This window comes from Bos taurus, chromosome 11 (assembly GCF_002263795.3).
Source record: "Bos taurus isolate L1 Dominette 01449 registration number 42190680 breed Hereford chromosome 11, ARS-UCD2.0, whole genome shotgun sequence".
Classification (NCBI taxonomy): domain Eukaryota; kingdom Metazoa; phylum Chordata; class Mammalia; order Artiodactyla; family Bovidae; genus Bos; species Bos taurus.
In genome coordinates, this window is record NC_037338.1 from 40853302 (window position 1) to 40875063 (window position 21762).

Sequence of the window (21762 nt, forward strand, 5' to 3'; positions counted from 1 at the left end):
TCTTTTTAACTTCAGCAGGATTGTTAAAAGTGCACCTCAATGCATTACTTGTCTTCTCTGTCTCTATCCCAAATCCTATTCAGGAATGACACCTTATCAGATAAGGTTAATTTCATGAATATGCACTAACCAGTTCTCAATTTCACCATAATGGTACCTTTAAAATTATACATAACATCCATTTCTGGATAAAAAATGGAGTACCTTAGACCACAACTTCCAACGAGAACAACTAAAGCAGCCTGATGACAAGGAAAAGAAAAAGAAAGTTTCAAGGTGTCAGAAAATTGCTAAGGCAACCAGGACTTGACAGACCAAGGTCCTGAAGAAGGGGGAACAGAGGAGAGGTAAGACAACGCTTCAGCCATTTTTCCCTCACAGTATCTAGCAATTCCCCCAGGGGAAGAAAAGGAGGATCTGAGGAAATGGGGCAAGCAGAGAGTTACAAGTAGCCAAACAAACAAACAGAAACAAAAGAACAAAAACCAACGCAGCAGCATTTCTGGCAATCTCATGAGAATAGAGGAATAAAAATAAGAGACTTACCCAGAATCTGGTGAAAAGTTAGGGTCAGAGACTGGGGCCTAATATTCTGGCAATTTTTCATCAAAACTTTTCATAAACTGCAAGGTGTAAGAGGATAAAAAGCCAAGCAGAAAGCCAATGAAAAACAAAGTGTAGTATTTAGAAATCTCATAATATTGAAGAGAAATTAATTAGAATTTAGAACCCACCAGTGGGGAAAAGTCCCAGTGAATACCATGCTCTCAGTGGGAATCCCTGGAGGGCTAACTATAAAAGCAAAGTAAACAAGATGCATATGAAGCACTGCCCCAAATGGAGCCCAGACTCTAATGGAGAGGTAAACAAGCCTTACAAAGACAAAGATTAGAGTTTAGGGTCTACCAAGGGAGAAATCCAAATGAACACACTTGGCTCCTGCTTGAAAGCTCTGGAGGGTTATAGCCTGGGGGTGGAGAGGGGACAATGAGAACCCTGCAAAAACTACAACCCATCCTGAATCACTGCAGTCTCTATGGCAGCTTGCCCCCACTTTATTTTCCTAGCAAAAAAAAAAAGTAAACCCTTTGTAGAAGAAAATATCATCTGGAGCCTCTACGTTTTTTAATACACAATTTGCAACACTCAACAAAAGATTATCAGGCATAGCAATGAAGCCTGAATGGCCAAGGGCAAAACACTGAAGAACAGCCAGCAGGATAGTAAAAAAGGAAAAAGGGGGCATTAGCTAGAATGCATAGAAATTAAGACAGCTTCCTCATTTCTCCTCTTTTTGCCTTTTTTTTTTTTGGCTCAGATGGTAAAAAATGTGCCTGCAATGCCGGAGGTCTGGGTTCGATCCTTGGGTTGGGAAGATCCCCTGGAGAAGGAAACAGCAACCCACTCCAGTGTTCTTGCCTGGAGAATCCCATGAACAAAGGAGAAAGAGTTGGACATGACAGAGCGACTAACACTTTCACTTTTCAATCATGTTACTAAGCAGAAACAGGGAGACAACATTTTACATTTTTTGTTGTTGTTATACAATATTCAACTTTGTAGTGAATCAATTGTGACAATAAAGGAAAACCTTTACTTTTTGCTCTTAAAAAAAAAGTCTAGGTCTTGGTATTTACCTAACAGAGTTAAAAAATAACATCCACATGAAAAACCTGCACACAGCTGTTTACAGCAGCTTTCATAACTGCCAAAACTTGGAAGCAAGCAAGATGTCCTTCAGCTTGTGAATGGATAAACTGTGGTTCACCCAGACAATGAAATATTATTCAGTGCTAAAAACAAATGAGCTATGAAAAGATTGAGAAGAAATTGAAATACATAGTACCAGTGAAATAAGTCAACATGAAAAGACTTCATAATGTATGATTCCAATCACATGATATTTTGGAAAAGGCAAAACTTTTGGAGAGAGTGAACAGAGCAGTAGTTGCCAGGGGTCAGAGCAGAAGAAGGGATGAGTAGGTAGAACATAAGGTATTTTGGAGGTAGTGAAATTACTGTGTACCGTATAATAGTAGCAGATACATGTTTTTATACATTTGTCCAAAACGAGAGAAAGCATATGACTAAGAGTATATGCTACCGTAAACTGTGGTTTGGGGGTGATAACAATATGTCAGTGTGGGTTCATCCACTGTAACCAATGTACCACTCTGACAGAGGATGCTGATAATGGGGGAATCTAAGGGTTTATTTGGGGGAAGAAAGCATATGGAAAATCTCCGTACCCTCCTAATTTTGTGATGACCCCAAAATTACTCTTAAAAAAACAAGTCTATTAACAAAAATTAATAAAAGTACCAGGAATGCCAAGATCCAGGACTATATTGACAGAAAATCACACAAAAATAAATAAATTAAAAATAGACTCAAGTGGATCTAGATTATGGGAGTAGGTAGGAAAAATTTTAAACTATGAAAATATAGAGAAAAAATAAGAGGATTTCAATAGAGCATTAAAATCTAATAGAGTTATACTAATACCCAACAAAGTAGACATTAAGGTAAGAAATATTACTAGATACATAAAGAAACATTTAATGATAAGGGAAAATCACAAGGAAGATGCAGCAATTATAAATCTATATGCACTCTAAAATTAAAAACAGAACTTCAATATGATTCAGCAATTCCATTTCTGAGTATATGTCTGAAACAAATCACAATGTCAAAGAGATACCTGCACACCCATCAGTGCAGCATTATTTACAACAGCCAACACGGAAACAACCCAAGTGCCCACGGACAGATGAATGGATAAATAAAATGTGGTCTGTGTGTGTATATATATACATACACCATGGAATATTTTTCAACCATAAAAAAGGACATTCTACCATTTGCAACAACATGGATGACCTCTAATGCGCACTATGCTAAATGAAATAAGACAAACAGAAAAAGGCATGATGTCACTTATATGTGGCATCTAAAAAGTATCCTAAAATACTAAATTCATAGATACAGAGAAAAGACTGGGGGTTGCCAGAGATGGCTGTGGAAGGTGAGTGCAATGAGTGAAAAGAAATCATCAGGTACAAACTTCCAGTTAGAAAATAATTAATCGGAGTGTAATTGCTTATATACATTACAGCTTATATAGTGACTGTAGCTTATAATATTGAACAGATGACCCTTGAACAACATGGGGGTTAGATGCACCAACCTTCAACACAGTCGAAAATCCACCTATAACTTTACAGTAGGCCCTCCATTGCTGCAGTTCCACATCCATGCATTAAACCAACGGTAGATCAGACAGTACTGCAGTAACATTCACTGAAAAAAATCTGCATATAAGAACCTGTGATGTTCAAGGGTCAACTGTATCGTAGATTTCAAAGCTGCTAAAAGTAAATCTTCCAAGTTCTCATCATAAGAAAAAAAAAATATGTATGTATGCTTACAGATGTTATCTAGACTTCTTGTGGCAATCATTTCATAATGCATAGACACACTGAATGCTGTACACGTGTATGAGTTCAGTCACTCTGTTGTGTCTGCCTTTTACAACCCCGTGGACTGTAGCCCAGCAGTTTCCTCTGTCCATTCAACTTTCCAGGCAAAAATACTGAAGGAGGTTACCACCTCCTACTACAAGGGATCTTCCTGACCCAGAGATTGAACTCTCTCGCTGCACTGGTAGGCAGATTCTTTACCACTGAACCACCTGAGAAGTTCATTACATTGTACACCTGAAACTAGTATACAGTCAAGTATACCTCAATAAAAAAATATTAAAAGCAGTTCTTTAGTCAGAAGGAAAATTATTCCAGATATGATAAAAATGCAGTAAGGAAGGAATAAAGAACACTGGGAGAAATAATTGTGTGTGTATGTATAAACACTGACTTTAAAAACAATAATAATGTTTGTCAAATTTAAATATAGAATTAAAATGCATTATAACAACAACAACAGGGGGAGAAACTGCAATAGAGTTTTAGATCCTCACAACATAAGAAAACTGGTAAAGATAACAATATACATTTTGCTATGTGTCTATTGTAATCTCTAAGGTAACCTCTAAAAGAATAAAAAAGTATATACCTAACAAGTTAATAGAAAAATATAATAAAAATTGTGATTAATTCAAATAAAGGCAGATCAAGAGAAAAACACAAAATATATGAGACAAACAGAAAACATGCAGCAAGATAGTAGATATAAAACTAAGCAAATTGGGTGATGTCAGTCAATGGCAGTCGGAAGCTCCTAAAATTCTCCTCTCATACAGTAGCAACAAGAAATTGACCCAAAAATTTCAGCAAAAAAGTAAGTATACAAGATGAGTGAGTGAAAGTCGCTCAGTCATGTCCGACTCTTTGTGACCCCATGGACTGTAGCCCACCAGGCTCCTCTGTCCATGGAATTCTCCAGGCCAGAATACTGGAAGAGGTAGCCTTTCCCTTCTCCAGGGGATCTTTCCAAACCAGGGATCAAACCCAGGTCTCCAGCATTGCAGGCAGATTCTTTACTGAGTCACAAGGGAAGCCCATATGAGGTGAGGGATATGCTAATTAATGCAACTGTGGGAATCCTCTCGCAATGTACAGGTATATCAAACCACCACACAGTGCACTTTAACTATGTTAACATTTTATTTGTCAATCATATCTCACTACAACTAAAAGAAAACAAAGTAACATTGATAACTTCTTAGCTTACTGTGTACATAAAAAGGTTATTTTTTCCAAATTATATTTAGTATTTTACCTTGTAAGTCAATTTTTTATGCTGACACACCTTTAATTCATATTCACAAAAAGGATCAGATACTCTAACTACAATGAAATACTTTGACTAAAAACATAAACTGCTAAAGCTGCAAATATATCAAATTGAAATGTGTTAAGAAATACGCATTTCTAAAACATATTTTAAAATAGACATACTTATCCCAACCAAGAGTTCTTATTTCTCCAATAAGGCTTGAGTAGAACTTGGGAGGAGAAGGTAGTACATATGGTTCTTTTTTATTCTTTAAAGCAGCTTCCTGTTTAAAAGAAAAAATGTGAATCAGCTGTGGAATGCTACACAATGAATTATTAGTACCTGACTACAAAACACAACTCTTGCACCTCATTAACATGTCCATTATTTTTATAGCAAATCCAGCTGATTTCCCTCCTCATAAAAAAAAAAAAAAAAGACAAAAAAGGGGTAAAGGACTGTACCAAAGGTAGCGTAAAAATGTCATTATACCATACAAACTTAAGTCTAATATTCTCCTAAACTATCATGTCTATCACAGATGAAAAAGGATCACCAAAAAACAAAGCAAAATCCTCATCCTCAAGGCTTTACTATTTTTCTACCCCTGTGGATATAATGTTTGATAGAAAGAAACATGTACCTTTAAAAAAAAGCCTGAATTCTATGTACATGGCCTAGACCGACATATTTGTACACCATTATGAATCACATTCTTACAAACAAAAATCCTTCTTTATCACAATAAATAGTTAACCTGTTAATTTCCTTTACTGACTTCCACGCTGTATTACTCCCAGACCAGCAAAGCATTTTGCCATCTATCTGGTTAGATCACAGCTTCTTTCTCCACTAAACCTACCTATGACATCTTTAAGATGATTTATGTTCCCCTGAACAAAACTAAAATTTACATTTTTTACAAGCAATACAAGCATCACTAGAGTTGCTGAGGCTGAAAATTACCAATTACTTCAAAGGTGTTAACCTGGACAGTATCTTACTTGGAAAGTAAAAACGAAATGTACATATGAATTACACAGAGGTTCATACTGTTTGGGTTATTAAAAGGTATTATAAAAAACAGGCTTCCCAGATGGCTCAGTGATAAAGAATCCACCTGCCAATGCAGGAGACACAAGAGACCCAGAGTTCAATCCCTGGGTCTGGAAGATCCCCTGGAGAAGGAAATGACAACCCACTCCAGTATTCTTGCCTGGGAAATCCCATGTACAGATGAGCCTGGCTGGCTACAGTCCATGGGGTTGCAAACAGACATGACTAAGCACATTATAAAAATTAAAGAAATAAAAAATTTAAAAAACAGATATAATAACAAAAAAACATAAGAACAAGTATAAAATTATAAAGATTTCTGGTAACCTTAATAAAAAGTATACATTTTTATTCACTTAAATATGTTTATTAACATGGATAGAAGGCTACTAAATTAACACTACAAAAGACTAGACTTTTACAAAACAGCATTTCAAAAATCAGGACTGCTAACTGAAACTACTTAAATACAGTTCTAAATCTGCTTTAAGATAAAAACCAACAAACAAAACCCTGAAAGCTGGTTAGTAAGGGCTAGAATGTCAATTTGAATTAGAAAGGAAGCTCCTAGAAGACAAAAAGTATACTGCCTTTTCATAAACTACTTAGTGCTATATATAAACAACCTGTGGTCCACAAAATTAGTATTAAGATTCTCCTGTTACAAATACGACTAACAGGAGTCAGTATAGTTCCTGTACTTACAAACATGTAAGAGTACACAGTATTTCTTTGGAAATTTTTTTCAATTCAAAAATATTAATTACTGTTATTAATATATACTGAAGATAAAAACAAACTTGGATAATAATTTACTGGGATAAAAGAGTACTTTAATCCTAGATTTATGGCATTTGCTAACTCTGCCTTCTACTTTGGGTCAGACAAGTTATTCCTATTCTAGAACTGTAACAGAGAAAAGTGCAAAGACAGAGAAGCAAAGTGTTCTTGTGGAGAATGAAGCAAAGGTACTTAGAAGAAAGAACACAGGCTTTACAAACCAGGAGTTTAGATCCTAACTTTAAACAATTAAGTTTTGAGGCCTTAGGCACTCAGTGACTCAGCTCTAAAAAAGGAATAAAATAACCTACCTGTTGAGTTCTTTTAAAATATAATTGTTCATTTAATAAATATGTATCAAACTCCTACTACACGCCTAGTTAGCACTAGGAAACTCCAAGAGAAATTTAACAAAATGTCCTGAAATAAGTTCAACAGCTACTGATTTCATTTGGGCAACATTCTCAATATTTTCACCAGGGATTATATTAGGTTAACCCTATTACTAATAATACAACCCAATAAATAAACTAATAATTCTTACATCTTTAGGTAGACTGCCACAAATGTACAACAGTATTACCAACCCTGTCCACAATTTTAGAGAGTTAAAGTACAGGATCTCATTTAGGAAAGCAAAAACAAATGTACTAAACAGATTACTGTGAATTAGAGATCAATCACACTATTTTAAACCAATGAGTATTTCTTCAAAATTAAATGACCGTGAGAGCTTAACTTAGCTTCACAGTAAAGCCTAATGGGCCACATAGTTTTACTCTGGTTCTCTTAGTCCTATTTGTGTAGCTTATCGAAATTATGATAAAAAGCCAAAAGAAACTTTTTCAACTTTTGTCCAATGTCAAGGAGACGCAAACCAAAATGTTTCACTACCTCAACCTTTTTAAGGTTATCATGTTTTAGCCTTTGACAAAATTTACAATGAACTTTGATAACCCTCGTAACTACAGTTTACAAATTTATAAGTCAAAATTTAAACTTTAGAAAGTGACTTTTTAAATACTTTCATTTGATCCCAAACTTTTCACCAAAGCCTCTGTCATGAATATTAAAAAAAAGAATTCAGAACAAATCTAGCAAGCAAATTAAGTTCTCAATATGTGGCAGCTGCTGCTAACAATAAAGAGAAAACAGAACCACAAAGAAATAACAAAATGCTTTCAGTTGTTAGTAGAAATATAGTGGCATTGTAATTTTATAAAACAAATACAAGAAATATTTTATAGATGTGAGAAATGCATAAGTAAAACATAAAATTATAACTATGTTAATACTCAAAATGGAAAAGAAAAACTAAAAATAGAATTACCACATGATCCAACAATCCTACTCCTGGGAATTTAACCAGACAAAATTAACTCAAAAAGACACAAGCACCCTATTTTCATAGCAGCACTGTTCACAACAGCCAAAACATAGAAACAACCTAAATGTCCATCAACAGATGAATGGATACAGAAGATGTGGTACATGTATAAAATGGAGTACTACTCAACTATTAAAAAATAATAATAATGCCATTCACAGCAACATGGCTGCAAATAGAGATTATCACATTAAGTGAAGTCTAAGAAAGAGAAAGACAAATACTGTATGATATCATTTGTACGTGCAATCTACAAGCTGGCCAAAATGAACCCATCTACAAAATGGAAACAGACTCATAGACATAGAGAACAGATTTGTGCTCGCCAAGGAAGAGGGGAGGAGGGGGAGATGGCCTGGGAGTTTGGGTTTGGTAGATACAAACGATTACATTTAGAATGGACAAACGAGGTCCTACTATACAGCACAGGGAACTATATACAATATCCTGTGATTAACCATAATGGAAAAGAATATTAAAAAGAATGTATATATGTGCATAACTGAGTCACTCTGCTGTACATCAGAAACTGGCACAACACTGTAAATCAACAGTACTTCAAAAGAAATACTAGAAATGAAAACTCAGATTTAAGAGGAAAGAGATACAAGCATAAAAGTCAAACAAATAAAACCCCTATGCCAGATGTGAATTGAAAATACTGAAATGAACACAGGTAATAGCAAAGGTCTGAATAGTCAAAGCTATGGTTTCTCCAGTAATCACGTACGGATGTGAGAGGTGGACCATAAAGAAGGGAGTGCTGAGTGCTGAAGAACTGATGCTTTCAAATTGTGGTGCTGGAGAAGACTTCTGAGAATCCCTTAAACAGTAAGGAAATCAAACCAGTCAATCCTAAAGGAAATCAACCCTGACTATTCACTGGAAGGACTGATGCTGAAGATATTTTGGGCGGGTGATGTGAAGAGCAGACTCATTGGAAAAGATCCTGATGATGGGAAAGATTAAGGGCAGGGGGAGAAGAAGGTGACAGAGGATAAGATGGTTGGATGGCATCACCAACTCAACGGACCTGAGTTTGAGCAAACTCTGGCAAATAGTGAAGGACAGGGAAGCCTGGGGTGTTACAGTCCATGGGATCACCATGGACTGAAGAGTCCATGTCTGAAGAGTCAGACATGACTTAGTGCCTGAACAACAAATAGCAATGAACATGCCAGTTTCAAGACTGTGGCATCCAAATACCATTTTCTACAAAGAAACCATATCTCTTTGGTAAAACAGGATAAGTGAATGAAACTGGGGCAACTGGTGCCACAAAGCGAAGCTTATATTGTGTTAAAAGAACTCAGCAGCCAACATGAAAGGACTTATATTGACCAAAACTGGTAAAATTTAAGCATTAAAAAGAATAATAATCGCAATGGACTAAAGTTAGTCAAATACTTTAAAATACACGGGTTCATAATATTAAAAAAATCATTAGTTCCCTTTGAATTCCTAGGTACCAACTCATTATTCTTAAAATTGATTTAAAAAAAAAAGGAAAAAAAATCAAGCACTTATCCTCATTCCAGTATGGGCAAGATCTCAAATTTACCAAATAAATGATGAGGGGAACTTCTTTTCTGTAAAATTTTCAGCTAATTAATGTAGACGATGGATTTTTAAAAATCACCATTTGCAACCCCTAACAAAGCAGTGGATGTAGTTAATGACCATCACTGGAAGCTAAAATCAGTAGGTGATAGGCTGATCAGAAACTTTATATTGGATGGATCTAAACCTACTGACTAATCTTAACTCTATTAAATGAGGAACTACCACACACCATGTACCTCCTATGCAGAGTAAGAAGTATAGAGCATAAATTATTATTATCAGGAGAAATGCATGCAACTTCATTCAGACCTCTAGATTTAACTGCCAGATTACAAAAAAAAAAAAAAAAAAAAGTAGAATATGATAAGAGATAGCATGAATATCTAATGAACCAAATTCAGAATGTAGGAAACCTTTTAAAATGCTCCAGTCCCCTTCTCCTAAAAAAGTAGGTAGGTAAAGAAATATCTTAGGCAAAACTTTGAATTTTGCTCATGGGTCCATGGGTATTCACTGTAGTCATCCTTCCTTTGCTAATCAAGTATCTTATGTATCCATGCATGCTAATTCGTTTCAATCATGTCCAACTCTTTGTGATCCCATGGATTGTAGCCTGCCAGGTTCCTCTGTCCATGGGAATTCTCCAGGCAAGAATACTGGAGTGGGTTGCCATGCCTTCCTCCAGGGGATTTTCCCAACCCATGTCTCTTATGTCTCCTGCATTGGCAGACAGGTTCTTTCTCACTAGCGCCACCTAGGAAGCCAATTTATGCACAGTTAACTGAATAATCAATTGTACATAACTGTATATATGTAATGAAGCTTAACAAGTTTTTCAGAAATCTGTAACTGTATATGAAATTATTTCTACATTGTACTGTATCTTTAAGAGTGATTTTTTAATCTCTGTTGATGTTACATTCTCTAACAGACCAGAAGTACACTTTATTTCTTCACCACCTGTCCAAGTCTAGCGTCAAGTGTACCCATCAAATTGGTTCTTACACACAGTTCTATTCCTCTTGCAGTTCCAGAAAAGTACCATCCACATTTATGCACTAGTAAAATAAAACATTAAATGACTGAGAGTTGAGAAGTTTTAAATTCTAATGTTAGTTTTTAAAGGAATTACAAAAACACACCAGATTTACAGAGTATAATGACAGTGTTAGAAAACAAATTCTTACCAAAACCATCTTCAACTCCATCATAAAACTCACTAGATCAGGAGACTGCTGCATTCTCTAGACCAAAACATATTTTTAATTAATTTCAGTGTACAATGAATACTCCATGAACTGGAAATGGAAACTTAAGTCCATATAGATATAAAAAAAATTAACTATCTTAAAAGTATAAGAATTGAATTATTGGTCATCAACAGTATTATTTCTACCACTTTCATTCTGAAAGAGTAATTAAAGCCCTCAAATCTAATTTGGTGAGATATGCTGAATTACGTAAGCATGGCACTTATAATCTCACACATGACTCTATTTCTTCAGCACTGACTACTGTCAAGTTTAGCAAATCTAGCAAACCACAGCACTATTAAAAAAAATAGTATGACAATGTCAAGAGGAGTATAAAATATAAAAATCAGGCAAATCTATACAATTAAATCTAGTTAGAACAATGAATTAACTAATCAATAATACTGTCTATTTTAATTTTTTCTTTGACCTTAAAGACTGCCTATAGTTGTTAATTTTGTCCTTTCACAACTAACCTGTATTAATTCAAAAGGAGTCAATCTTTCAATAAGGTAAAACAGTTACAGTAATATGACAAAAAGGAAATAACTTCTGAAGTACAATGTTAAAGTGTCAGGGCTCCATTTCCTAGAAATCTTTGATTCTTAAAAGAAAATTATTATAAAATAAAAGCAAAAAAATTCTCATTAAAATTGCTCTATTAAATAAATCTACATCATTTCTCTGCTTGAAATCAAAATAATGTTATTTTTGCTACTTTTTCTAATGCACTGCACTACCACCACACAGTTCTAAAGCGTATATGTAAATCTCAGTTTTTAGAGGAGAAAAATAATAATCTAAAGTATTCAACAATACACGAGGCATATGATTCATACCTTAATGTAGCTTGGTAGGGCACATGTTTGCAGAACAAATCTTTGACTTTCCCTTCTATATATTTCCCCTGTAGTTGACTAGTGATGAGTAATAAATTATACCAAAAGTGTGCAAACTACAGCTCAGAGGCTAAATCCAGCCCAATAGCTGTTTTTATAGAGTTGTAATGAAATGCAGCCACGCCTATTCATCTACCTCTTGTCAAAGCTGCTCTGTGCTACAAGGGCAGAGCTATGTAGTCATAACTGAGATCTTAGGGTCCACACACCTGTAAAATTTACTACCTGGCCCTTCATAGAAAAGACTGCTGACCACACCTCCCACTTTGACTCACATTTAATGAAGTTAAAAATGATACCAGGAAAGAATAGTAACGTTCACCTGGACTTTGGAATAAAACAAAGACTAAAACTAATACTGGGTTCTACAGTATTGGAGGGCAGGGGGGGAGATACATAATTGGGACTTTTTCTAGGAACTCTCTTGGTGAATTTGTGGAGAAAAACTTAGGAATCTTAAGTCTTCATTAAGAGTTTTTCTTCCAGCTATTTAGCTACCTCATTAGATTCATTTCTTAAACTTTAGCATACAACATAGTCTCAGTGAAACGGGAGGGGACGGTGGAGAGAACACAAAGAGAAATCATTTAAACATTCCCTTAAACATATGCTGTAAATTATATTGCCAGCAATGACAGTCTACTTTCTACAAATCAAACAATTTCCTGTATTTCTTTGTGGTTCAGTACTGCTTTAAGTGAGAGTAACTGTCATTGTCATTTACCATAGATAATAACCTGCTTTAAGATAGAGAAAACAGATCAGGAAAAACACACAAATTAATAAACCATTAAAAGAAAGGCAGTTCTATTTACATCTACTTTTCTACGAGAGGTTTTTCATTATTTTCAATTGCTTCAGTAACTGATTTGCTTGTTTCTCTAATCTTTAAAAGAATTTTCAGGTAGAGGAACCTAAACATTACGAATAACTGAATTTGGGTGGGGATGTGGATAAAGTGGGTGAAGGGTGTCAAAAGCATAAACTTATAAATTAAAAAAATAAATAAAAAGTAACTAAATAAATCCTGCCTATATTTCATCTATGCTGCCTTTACATCTACTCTTATTACCTACGCATACATGATCCTAAGTGATTTCCACCCCACTTTTTTGTAGCTAATCTTGAACTACAATCACATTTTTGCCACAGATAACCTACAACTCCTAAATGAGTCCTGGGATAATTTTGGTATCACTGCTATTCAGGAAGAGAGAGTGAATGCATTTGAAGGCCCTGAAGTTCCAAGCATGGAAATAAAGTTTCAACACAAATGCTACCGGGAAATGTGCTGAGGATTTTAGACAGAAAATATTTTACATAAAATATGGCTCCTTAAAATGCTTGATAGAGAAAAAGCCTACAGAATTCAGCAACAACTAAACCAGTGTGTTATATAACACTTTGCAAAATAGGTTTTAAAAAGAGCATATTTAGTAACTTCCTAACCTCACTTGGCAAAATGGTTGTCTGGAAAGGCCTTAAAAATGGCTGACAAAAGATGAGAAGCGAAAGGCAAAGGAGAAAAGGAAAGATATACCCATTTGAATGCAGAGTTCCAAAGAACAGCAAGGAGAGATCAGAAAGCCTTCCTAAGGGATCAGTGCAAAGAAATAGAGGAAAACAATAGAATGGGGAAGACTTGAGATCTCTTCAAGAAAATTAGATACCAAGGGAACATTTCATGCAAAGATGGGCACAATAAAGGACAGAAATGGTATGGACCTAACAGAAGCAGAAGCTATTAAGAAGAGATGGCAGGAATACACAGAAGAACTATACAAAAAAGATCTTCATGACCAAGATAACCATGATGGTGGGCTCACTCACCCAGAGCCACACTTCCTGGAATGTGAAGTCAAGCAGGCCTTAGGAAGCATCACTACGAACAAAGCTAGTGGAGGTGATGGAATTCCAGGTGAGCTATTTCAAATTCTAAAAGATGATGCTGTCAAAGTGCTGCACTCAATATACCAGCAAATTTGAAAACCCCAGCAGTGGCCACAGTACTGGAAAAAGTCAGTTTTCATTCCAATCCCAAAAAAAGGCAATGCCAAAGAATGTTCAAACTACCTCACAATTGCCCTCATCTCACACGCCAGCAAAGTAATGCTCAAAATTTGCCAAGCCAGGCTTTAACAGTACATGAACCACGAACATCCAGATGTTTAGCTGGTTTTAGAAAAGGCAGAGCAACAAGAGATCATATTGCCAACATGCGTTGGATCATAGAAAAAGAAAAAGAGTTCCAGAAAAACATCTACTTCTGCTTTATTGACTATGCCAAACCTTTTGACTGTGTGGATCACAACAAACTGTGGAAAATTCTGAAAGAGATGGGAATACCAGACCACCTTACCTGCCTCTTGAGAAATCTGTATGCAGGTTAAGAAGCAACAGTTAGAACTGGACATGGAACAACAGACTGGTTCCAAATCAGGAAAGGAGTATGTCAAGGCTGTATACTGTCACCCTGCTTATTTAACTTATATGCAAAGTACATCATGAGAGACATTGGACTGGATGAAGCACAAACTGGAATCAAGATTTCCGGGAGAAATTTCAATAACCTCAGATATGCCAATGACAGCACCCTTATTGCAGAAAGTAAAGAACTAAAGACCCTCTTGATGAAAGTGATCCACACAGTCAAAGGCCTTGGCATAGTCAATAAGGCAGGAGTAGACGTCTTTCAGGAACTCTCTTGCCTTTTCTATGATCAAGTGGATGTTGGCAATTTGATCTCCGGTTCTTCTGCCTTTTCTAAAACCAGCTTGAACATCTGGAAGTTCACAGTTCACGTATTGCTGAAGCCTGGCTTGGAGAATTTTGAGCATTACTTTGCTAGCGCTTGAGATGAGGGTCAATTGTGAGGTAGTTTGAACATTCTTTGGCATTGCCTTTCTTTGGGATTGGAATGAAAACTGACCTTTTCCAGTACTGTGGCCACTGCTGAGTTTTCCAAATCTGCTGGTGTATTGAGTGCAGCCCTTTCACAGCATCATCTTGTAGGATTTGAAATAGCTCACCTGGAATTCCATCACCTCCACTAGCTTTGTTTGTAGTGATCTTCCTAAGATCCACTTCAGTTCACATGCCAGGATGTGTGGCTCTAGGTGAGTGATCCCATCAACGTGGTTATCTGGGTCGTGAAGATCTTTTTCATACAGTTCTTCTGTGTATTCTTACCACCTCTTTTTAATAGCTTCTGCTTCTGTTAGGTCCATACCATTTCTGTCCTTTATTGTGCCCATCTTTGCATGGAATGTTCCCTTGGTATCTCTAATTTTCTTGAAGAGATCTCAAGTCTTCTCCATTCTATTGTTTCCCTCTATTTCTTTGCACTGATCACTGAGGAAGGCTTTCTGATCTCTCCTTGCTATTCTTTGGAACTCTGCATTCAAATGGGTATATCTTTCCTTTTCTCCTTTGCTTTTCGCTTCTCTTCTTTTCACAGCTATTTGTAAGGCCTCCTCAGACAACCATTTTGCCTTTTTGCAATTCTTTTTCTTGGGGATCGTCTTGATTTCTGCCTTCTGTACAATGTCACGAATCTTCACCATAGTTTTTCGGTCTCTCTGTCCTTCAGATCTAATCCCTTGAATCTATTTCTCACTTCCACTGTATAACTGTTGGGGATTTGATTTAGGTCATACCTGAATGGTTTAAAGGTTTTCCCTTCTTTCTTCAATTTAAGTCTGAATTTGGCAATAAGGAGTTCATGATCTGAGCCACAGCTTCCGGTCTTTTTTGCTGACTGTATAAGGGCTTCTCCATCTTTGGCTGCAAAGTATATAATCAATCTTTTTGGTATTGACCATCTGGTGACATCCATGTGTAGAGTTTTGTCTTGTGTTTTTGGAAGAGGGTGTTTGCTATGACCAGTGTGTTCTCTTGGCAAAACTCTATTAGCCTTTACCCTGCTTCATTCTGTACTCCAAGGACAAATTTGCCTGTTACTCTCTTAACTTCCTACTTTTGTATTCCAGTCCCCTATAATGAAAAGGACATCCTTTTTGGGTGTTATTTCTAGAAGGTCTTGTTGGTCTTCATAGAACCATTCAACTTCAGCTTCTTTAGCATTACTGGTTGGGGCACAGACTTGGATTGCTGTGATACTGAATGGTTTGCCTTGGAAACGAACAGATTTCATTCTGTCGTTTTTGAGAATGCATCCAAATACTGCATTTCAGACTCTTGTTGACTATGATGGCTACTCCATTTCTTCTAAGGGATTCTTGCCCACAGTAGTAGATATAATGATCTGAGTTAAATTCACCCATTCCAGTCTATTTTAGTTCACTGATTCCCGAGGTTCACTCTTGCCATCTCCTGTTTGACCACTTCCAATTTGCCTTGATTCATGGACCTAACATTCCAGGTTCCTATCAATATTGCTCTTTACAGCATAAGACTTTACTTCCATCACCAGTCACATCCACAACTGAGTGGTGTTTTTGCTTTGACTCCGTCTCTTCATTCTTTCTGGAGTTACTTCTCCACTGACCTTCAAAAGCATATTGGGCACCTACCGACCTGGGGAGTTCATCTTTCAGTGTCCTATCTTTTTGCTTTTTCATACTGATCTTGGGGTCTCAAGGCAAAAATACTGAAGTGGTTTGCCATTCCCTTCTCCAGTGGACCACATTTTTTCAGAACTCTCCACCATGACCCATCCATCTTGGGTGGCCCTACACAGCATGGCTCATGAGTTAGACAAGGCTGTGGTCCATGTGATCAGATTAAGTAACTGCCCTCACTTAAAACAAAGCTTTTAACAAAAAGGACTTACCTGTTGTACTATGTGATGATATCCATTAAGTGCTGTTTTCAGCTGCCAACTACATAGTAATCTAAAATTTTAATGGAACAAAATGGTTTGTTCACTGTTTAGAATTAAAAGGAAAAAACATTTGTATGCCAACTCTAATATGTACATACATACAAAAGAATGACATAAACATAATTCTGACAACTTAATAAAATTTTTACCGCTAGTACTGTTGAAACTCATGTCTTCAAACTGTTGGTACTAACTTTATTTCAAAATATAAATGACTGCAATCAGCAAATGACATGCAAACATACAGTACGTTTTTTTTAATTTTAACATATCCAAAGCAATGTTTTCTTGAACTGGATTCTTTTCCAAGGTAGGTTAAATAAAACCAATAGTTTTGATCATAATTTACAGAACTTGTATTTGAGAAACCAAATGCATTATAACAATCTGTGTTTGCTCTGGCTTAGTCGTGTCTGACTCTTCGAGACTTCGTGAACTGTAGCCCCATAGGCTCCTGTGTCCATTATAACAATCTAATCTTAAATTCCAGATTAAGGACATACATACTTCTAACTGTGTAAGTAGTGATAAATAATGTTCATCTATCTACCGGCTCACCCTCAGCTGCATTCTTAACACTGTTAGGTAACTCTTCTAGAAATGCTTTTACTACCTAGAAGTAGAAAGTCTGAGTTTTCTCAACCATGGTCTTTTCAAACCATCATGACTGTCCTTTTCTGGTCTGCTAACCCGCATCCTCTCTGCTATCTCCTATCACAGGGGCAGAATAGCTCATTCGACTGCCCATGGGAAACCCCATCTTCAAATATACTTTCCACCTCCTGCCACCAACTCAGTCACATCAATTCACTAATTACTCCTTTACTGTGGTATCCTTACTCTCCGCTAGCATTTTTTCCTCTGTAACTTGTTTGAGCAAATCTTCTTTTTAAGAAAACACATAATTATAACTCTTCCTTGACTGCACACCTTTCTATAGCCACTCCTGTTCTTCAAGTAGTTTTTACTGTTTACATTTCCTTTCTACCCACTCCAAAAACCCCAGTACAAGCCGACTTCAACCACTACATGAAACGTGCAATCTAACCTGACCCCTTTGCAACACTAAGCACTGTTAACCACTGACTTTTAAGCTGCTCTTTCTTTGATTTCAGAAATAACTGTCCAGGTTTTCCTGTTAAATCTGGTCAATACTTCGTCTTCTTTCAAGGTCTTCTTTATTTACCACACCTTTAAATATTGTTATGCCCTCAAGATTATGTTACTAGCTTTCTCTTCTCACTCTATCCATGCAGGAAAACCTATCCACATTCATGGCCCTAAATCCCATGCCTACTGTGACTTCTACACACATCTCCACTCCAAGCTTCATGCTTAAGTTCCCCACCAAAACACTGCTACTGCTGCTGCTGCTGCTGCTGCTGCTGCTAAGTCGCTTCAGTCGTGTCCAACTCTGTGCGACCCCATAGACAGCAGCCCACCAGGCTCCTCCGTCCCTGGGATTCTCCAGGCAAGAACACCGGAGTGGGTTGCCATTTCCTTCTCCAACCAAAACACTGCTACCTACTAAAATCTCCTCTTCATACTTCACATCTGATATGCCTTAAAACAATTCCCCTTCAACTTCTTCCATCTGTGACTTCTTCTCTAGTTTAGTGATCTGAGTTAGGAATTTGCAAAGAATCCTCCACTCCTCTCCCCCTCTTATCTCCCACTTCTGATCAGTCACAAAATCCTGTCAGTTCTACTCATAACTGTCTCTGGATTCTTCTTCCCTTCCTACCCTCAGAAAAATTTTGGAGCAGAAATTAGATTTTGGGTGCTACCTAAATTTCTATTCTCATCTCTTGACATTCCTTGAAGGGCTGTCAATACCTATAGCCCATGTTGACACCTAATTTCTATCAGGGCAGAACTGATGCTGTGGGGCTTCCCATGCCTGAACATACACATAATTAACATCAGTCAAAAGTTGGAAACAAAGTTTTCTAATTATTTTCTATTCTCCAAATATTTTCACTTGTTGTTTACTGATTTAAATAAAAAGTAAATTAGACTGTTTTGCTGTTGAAGAGCACTTCAACACCACAGAAAATCATTTAAAAAGCACACTGATTGGCAAAAATCAGAAATGCTTCTGGTTAACTAATTAATAAACAGAACTCTAACAAACAGAATCAGCTTATACAGATGTGACTGCCCATCCCGCCAAGATGCCTGTAGAGTATATAACAAAACACCATATTACCTGGCATTCCTCAGCTGCAAATCTTTGGGCAGCAATAGTCTCAGGTGGAAATCTCTTCCCTGTGGAAAATATTAAAAAGGTGTGAACTCAAATTAAGAGAAGTCAATCAGAGTCACATAAAAAAGGCAACATTTTCCTGTATTTTCTAAAAGGTATCAACTTTATTCAAATACTTGTTAAAATATAAGCAACAAAACAGTGCATTTAAGGGAAAATAACTCAAAAATATGTCAGAAACTTTTGTGATTACTGGGTAATCAAAACACTGAGACAGGATTTTGTTTTTAAAGAAAAAGTCATTCACATAAATAAGAAATACTAACAAATTGTTATGCAGACATAAAGGAGAAAGTTAAATGTTATTTCTCAGGGAAAAAATTCAAGAAAAAAGAAATTCCTTCAAACTGATCTGAATATAGAAGGAAAAAACATGACATACCCCATATTTGTAGTGTTCCAAATTTTAATAAAGTGAAAATATATTTAAATAATCTTAATATACAAACATCAGAGAAATATTTTCATAAATCAGAGTATATTTAGTTCTCCCACACTTGCAGACCTTTAATAAATAAAATCCTTGAAACACTGTTACTTATTTTAATTTAAATATTCATTAACTATAATCTGAAAAAACTAAATTTTACTTAAAAGTCTTTCTAAGGAACAAAGGACAGTTCTCTGAGAAATATACTGTTCTACTTTCTTGAGAAAGTGAATGGGAAAGCAGCTTAAACTTTGTACCTTAAATAGCATAATACACATGAAATCTAAGCAAAGGTAAGCAGAAAAAGACAAACAGAAATATAATCTTTTACTCCAACAGTATAAAATGAAAAAGAGTAATAAAATTCTTGAAAAACAATTACCACGAGAATTTTATCAGAATCTCCCTCAAAGCAGTTTCAAAAATAGAGGAACACAATTAAATGTACCCCATAACCTTTACTTTCATGGTAATACTGCAGTTCTGACTTTCATTACATTTAAATGTCCTTTAAAAAAATGAAACAAAATGTACTACTGACCTTTTCAAAAGGTCAAGTAACAATAATTCACTATTTCATTAAACCACTAAAAAGTATTATGTAGTAACCTTAACCTAACTTTATAGACATCCCACACATAGGTGTAAGAACAATCTGGAACTCAAAATTTACATGAAAAATAGTTACGTAAAATAATAAAATTCCAAAGTCCCTAATTTGCAAAATCCAACCATTTTAAAAGTCAAATGCCATGTCACATGCCATAATACTTTAAAATTATCTTTTTTTAGTTAAATCATAGAAAAAAAAATACGTCAACTGCTCTCATGAAGAATTTCCAAATTTACAGCAAACAAAAGTATCGACAGTTGTCTAAATCTGAATCTCTCTACATACCATTCCCAAAAAATATGTACATCAAAATTAAGAGCAAATAGAACCACAAAAATTCCCCTGTCTTAGGCAGAGGCAGAAGAAAGAGAACAGTATAAACTTCAAAACTGCCTCTAAGAAGAAAAATACAAACCACTTTCCAGTGCCTTCCATCCTGGGGCTCCTACATCAAGTCCTTTGAGAGAGCTAGGGGATTCAGGAAATTAAAAAAAAAAAAACAGAAAACAGAAGAAGGGATTAGATTATGTGTGAAAAATAAAGAATTAGCAACATAAAAGTCAAGGATCTCATCTTGGATAAGAACTGTAAAAGCAGAAGATGGTAAAAGGGCTATCCTTTGGAAACAGTGTTAGGAGGAAAAAGTACCAACTATGGGAAACTGAGGGTCTTACATAACATTAAAAATGCTGGATTCTTCCTACAACACTACCAAAAAAAAACCATCCATCAAGTAAACTACATTTTGCAGACAGAAGAGAATACTTTTTTTAATTAGAGTATAGTTGCTTTACACTGCTGTATCAGTTTCTGCTGTACAGCAAAATGAATCAGCCATACATACACATATATTCCTTCTTTTTTGATTTCCTTGCTATGTAGGTCAAAAGAGGGTATTCTTGAGGAATTTAACAAATTACTGCAGCCAACGGTTGACAAACACAAAGATAATGTCTCCATCAATGATAAGCTCAGTTTAGTTCAGTAGCTCAGTCATGTTTGACTCTTTGCTACCCCATCACCAATCCCCAGAGCTTGCTCAAACTCATGTTCATTGACTTGATGATGCCATCCAACCATCTCATCCTCTGTCATCCCCTTCTCCTACTGCCTTTAATCCTTCCCAGCATCAGGATCTTTTCCAGTGAGTCAGTTCTTTGCATCAGGTGGCCAAAATATTGTAGTTTCAGCTTCAGCATCAGTCCTTCCAATGAAAATTCAGGAATGATTTCCTCTGGGATGGACTGGTTGGATCTCCTTGCAGTCCAAGAGACTATCAAGAGTCTTCTCCAACACCACAGTTCAAAAGCATCGATTCTTCGGCACTCAGCCAAAGTTTATAATCCAACTCTCACATCCATACATGACTACTAGAAAAACCATGGCTTTGACTAGATGGACCTGTGTTGGCAAGTAATGCCTCTACTTTTTAAGACGCTGTCTAGGTTTGTCATAGCTTTTCTTCCAAGGAGCAAGCGTCTTTTGATTTCATGGCTGCAGTCACCATCTGCAGTGATTTTGGAGCCCAAAAAAATAAAGTCTGCCACTGTTTCCACTGTTTCCCCATCTATTTGCCACAAAGTGATGGGACCAGATGCCATGATCTTAGTTTTCTGAATGCTGAGTTTGAAGCCAACTTTTTCATTCTTCTCTTTCACTTTCATCAAGAGGCTCTTTAGTTCTTTGCTTTCTGCCATAAGGGTGGTGTCATCTGCATATCTGAAGTTATTGCTATTTCTCCCAGCAATCTTTGATTCCAGGTTGTGCCTCATCCAGTCCAGCATTTCATATGATGTACTCTGCATATAAGTTAAATAAGCAGGGTGACAATATACAGCCTTGATGTATATTTTCCTTTTCCTATTTGGAACCAGTCTGTTATTCCATGTCCAGTTCTAACTGTTGCTTCTTGACCTGCATACTACTATGACCTGCTAA

The 21762-nt window shown here is 36.2% G+C and overlaps 1 protein-coding gene across 10 annotated transcripts in view; it reads right to left on the reverse strand.

Annotated features, from left to right (window-relative positions):
- The window catches only part of FANCL (FA complementation group L), an 89369-nt gene that overhangs the window by 56189 nt on the left and 11418 nt on the right, over nucleotides 1-21762 (reverse strand). For 5 of the 10 annotated variants that reach the window (XM_010809985.4, XM_005212669.5, XM_059891485.1 and 2 more), the window contains exons 2-5: nucleotides 18725-18783; nucleotides 16465-16525; nucleotides 10708-10764; nucleotides 4917-5017 (exon numbers count right to left, since the gene is read on the reverse strand). The exons of 1 other annotated variant lie outside the window; for it this stretch is intronic. In XM_010809985.4, coding sequence (XP_010808287.1) covers nucleotides 4917-5017; nucleotides 10708-10764; nucleotides 16465-16525; nucleotides 18725-18783 — 278 coding nt within the window. Of the gene's footprint in view, nucleotides 1-4916; nucleotides 5018-10707; nucleotides 10765-16464; nucleotides 16526-18724; nucleotides 18784-20239; nucleotides 20293-21762 lie in introns of all 10 variants that reach the window. 4 more of the 10 variants (XM_005212671.3, XM_024999139.2, XM_059891482.1 and 1 more) reach the window with 2 other exon arrangements.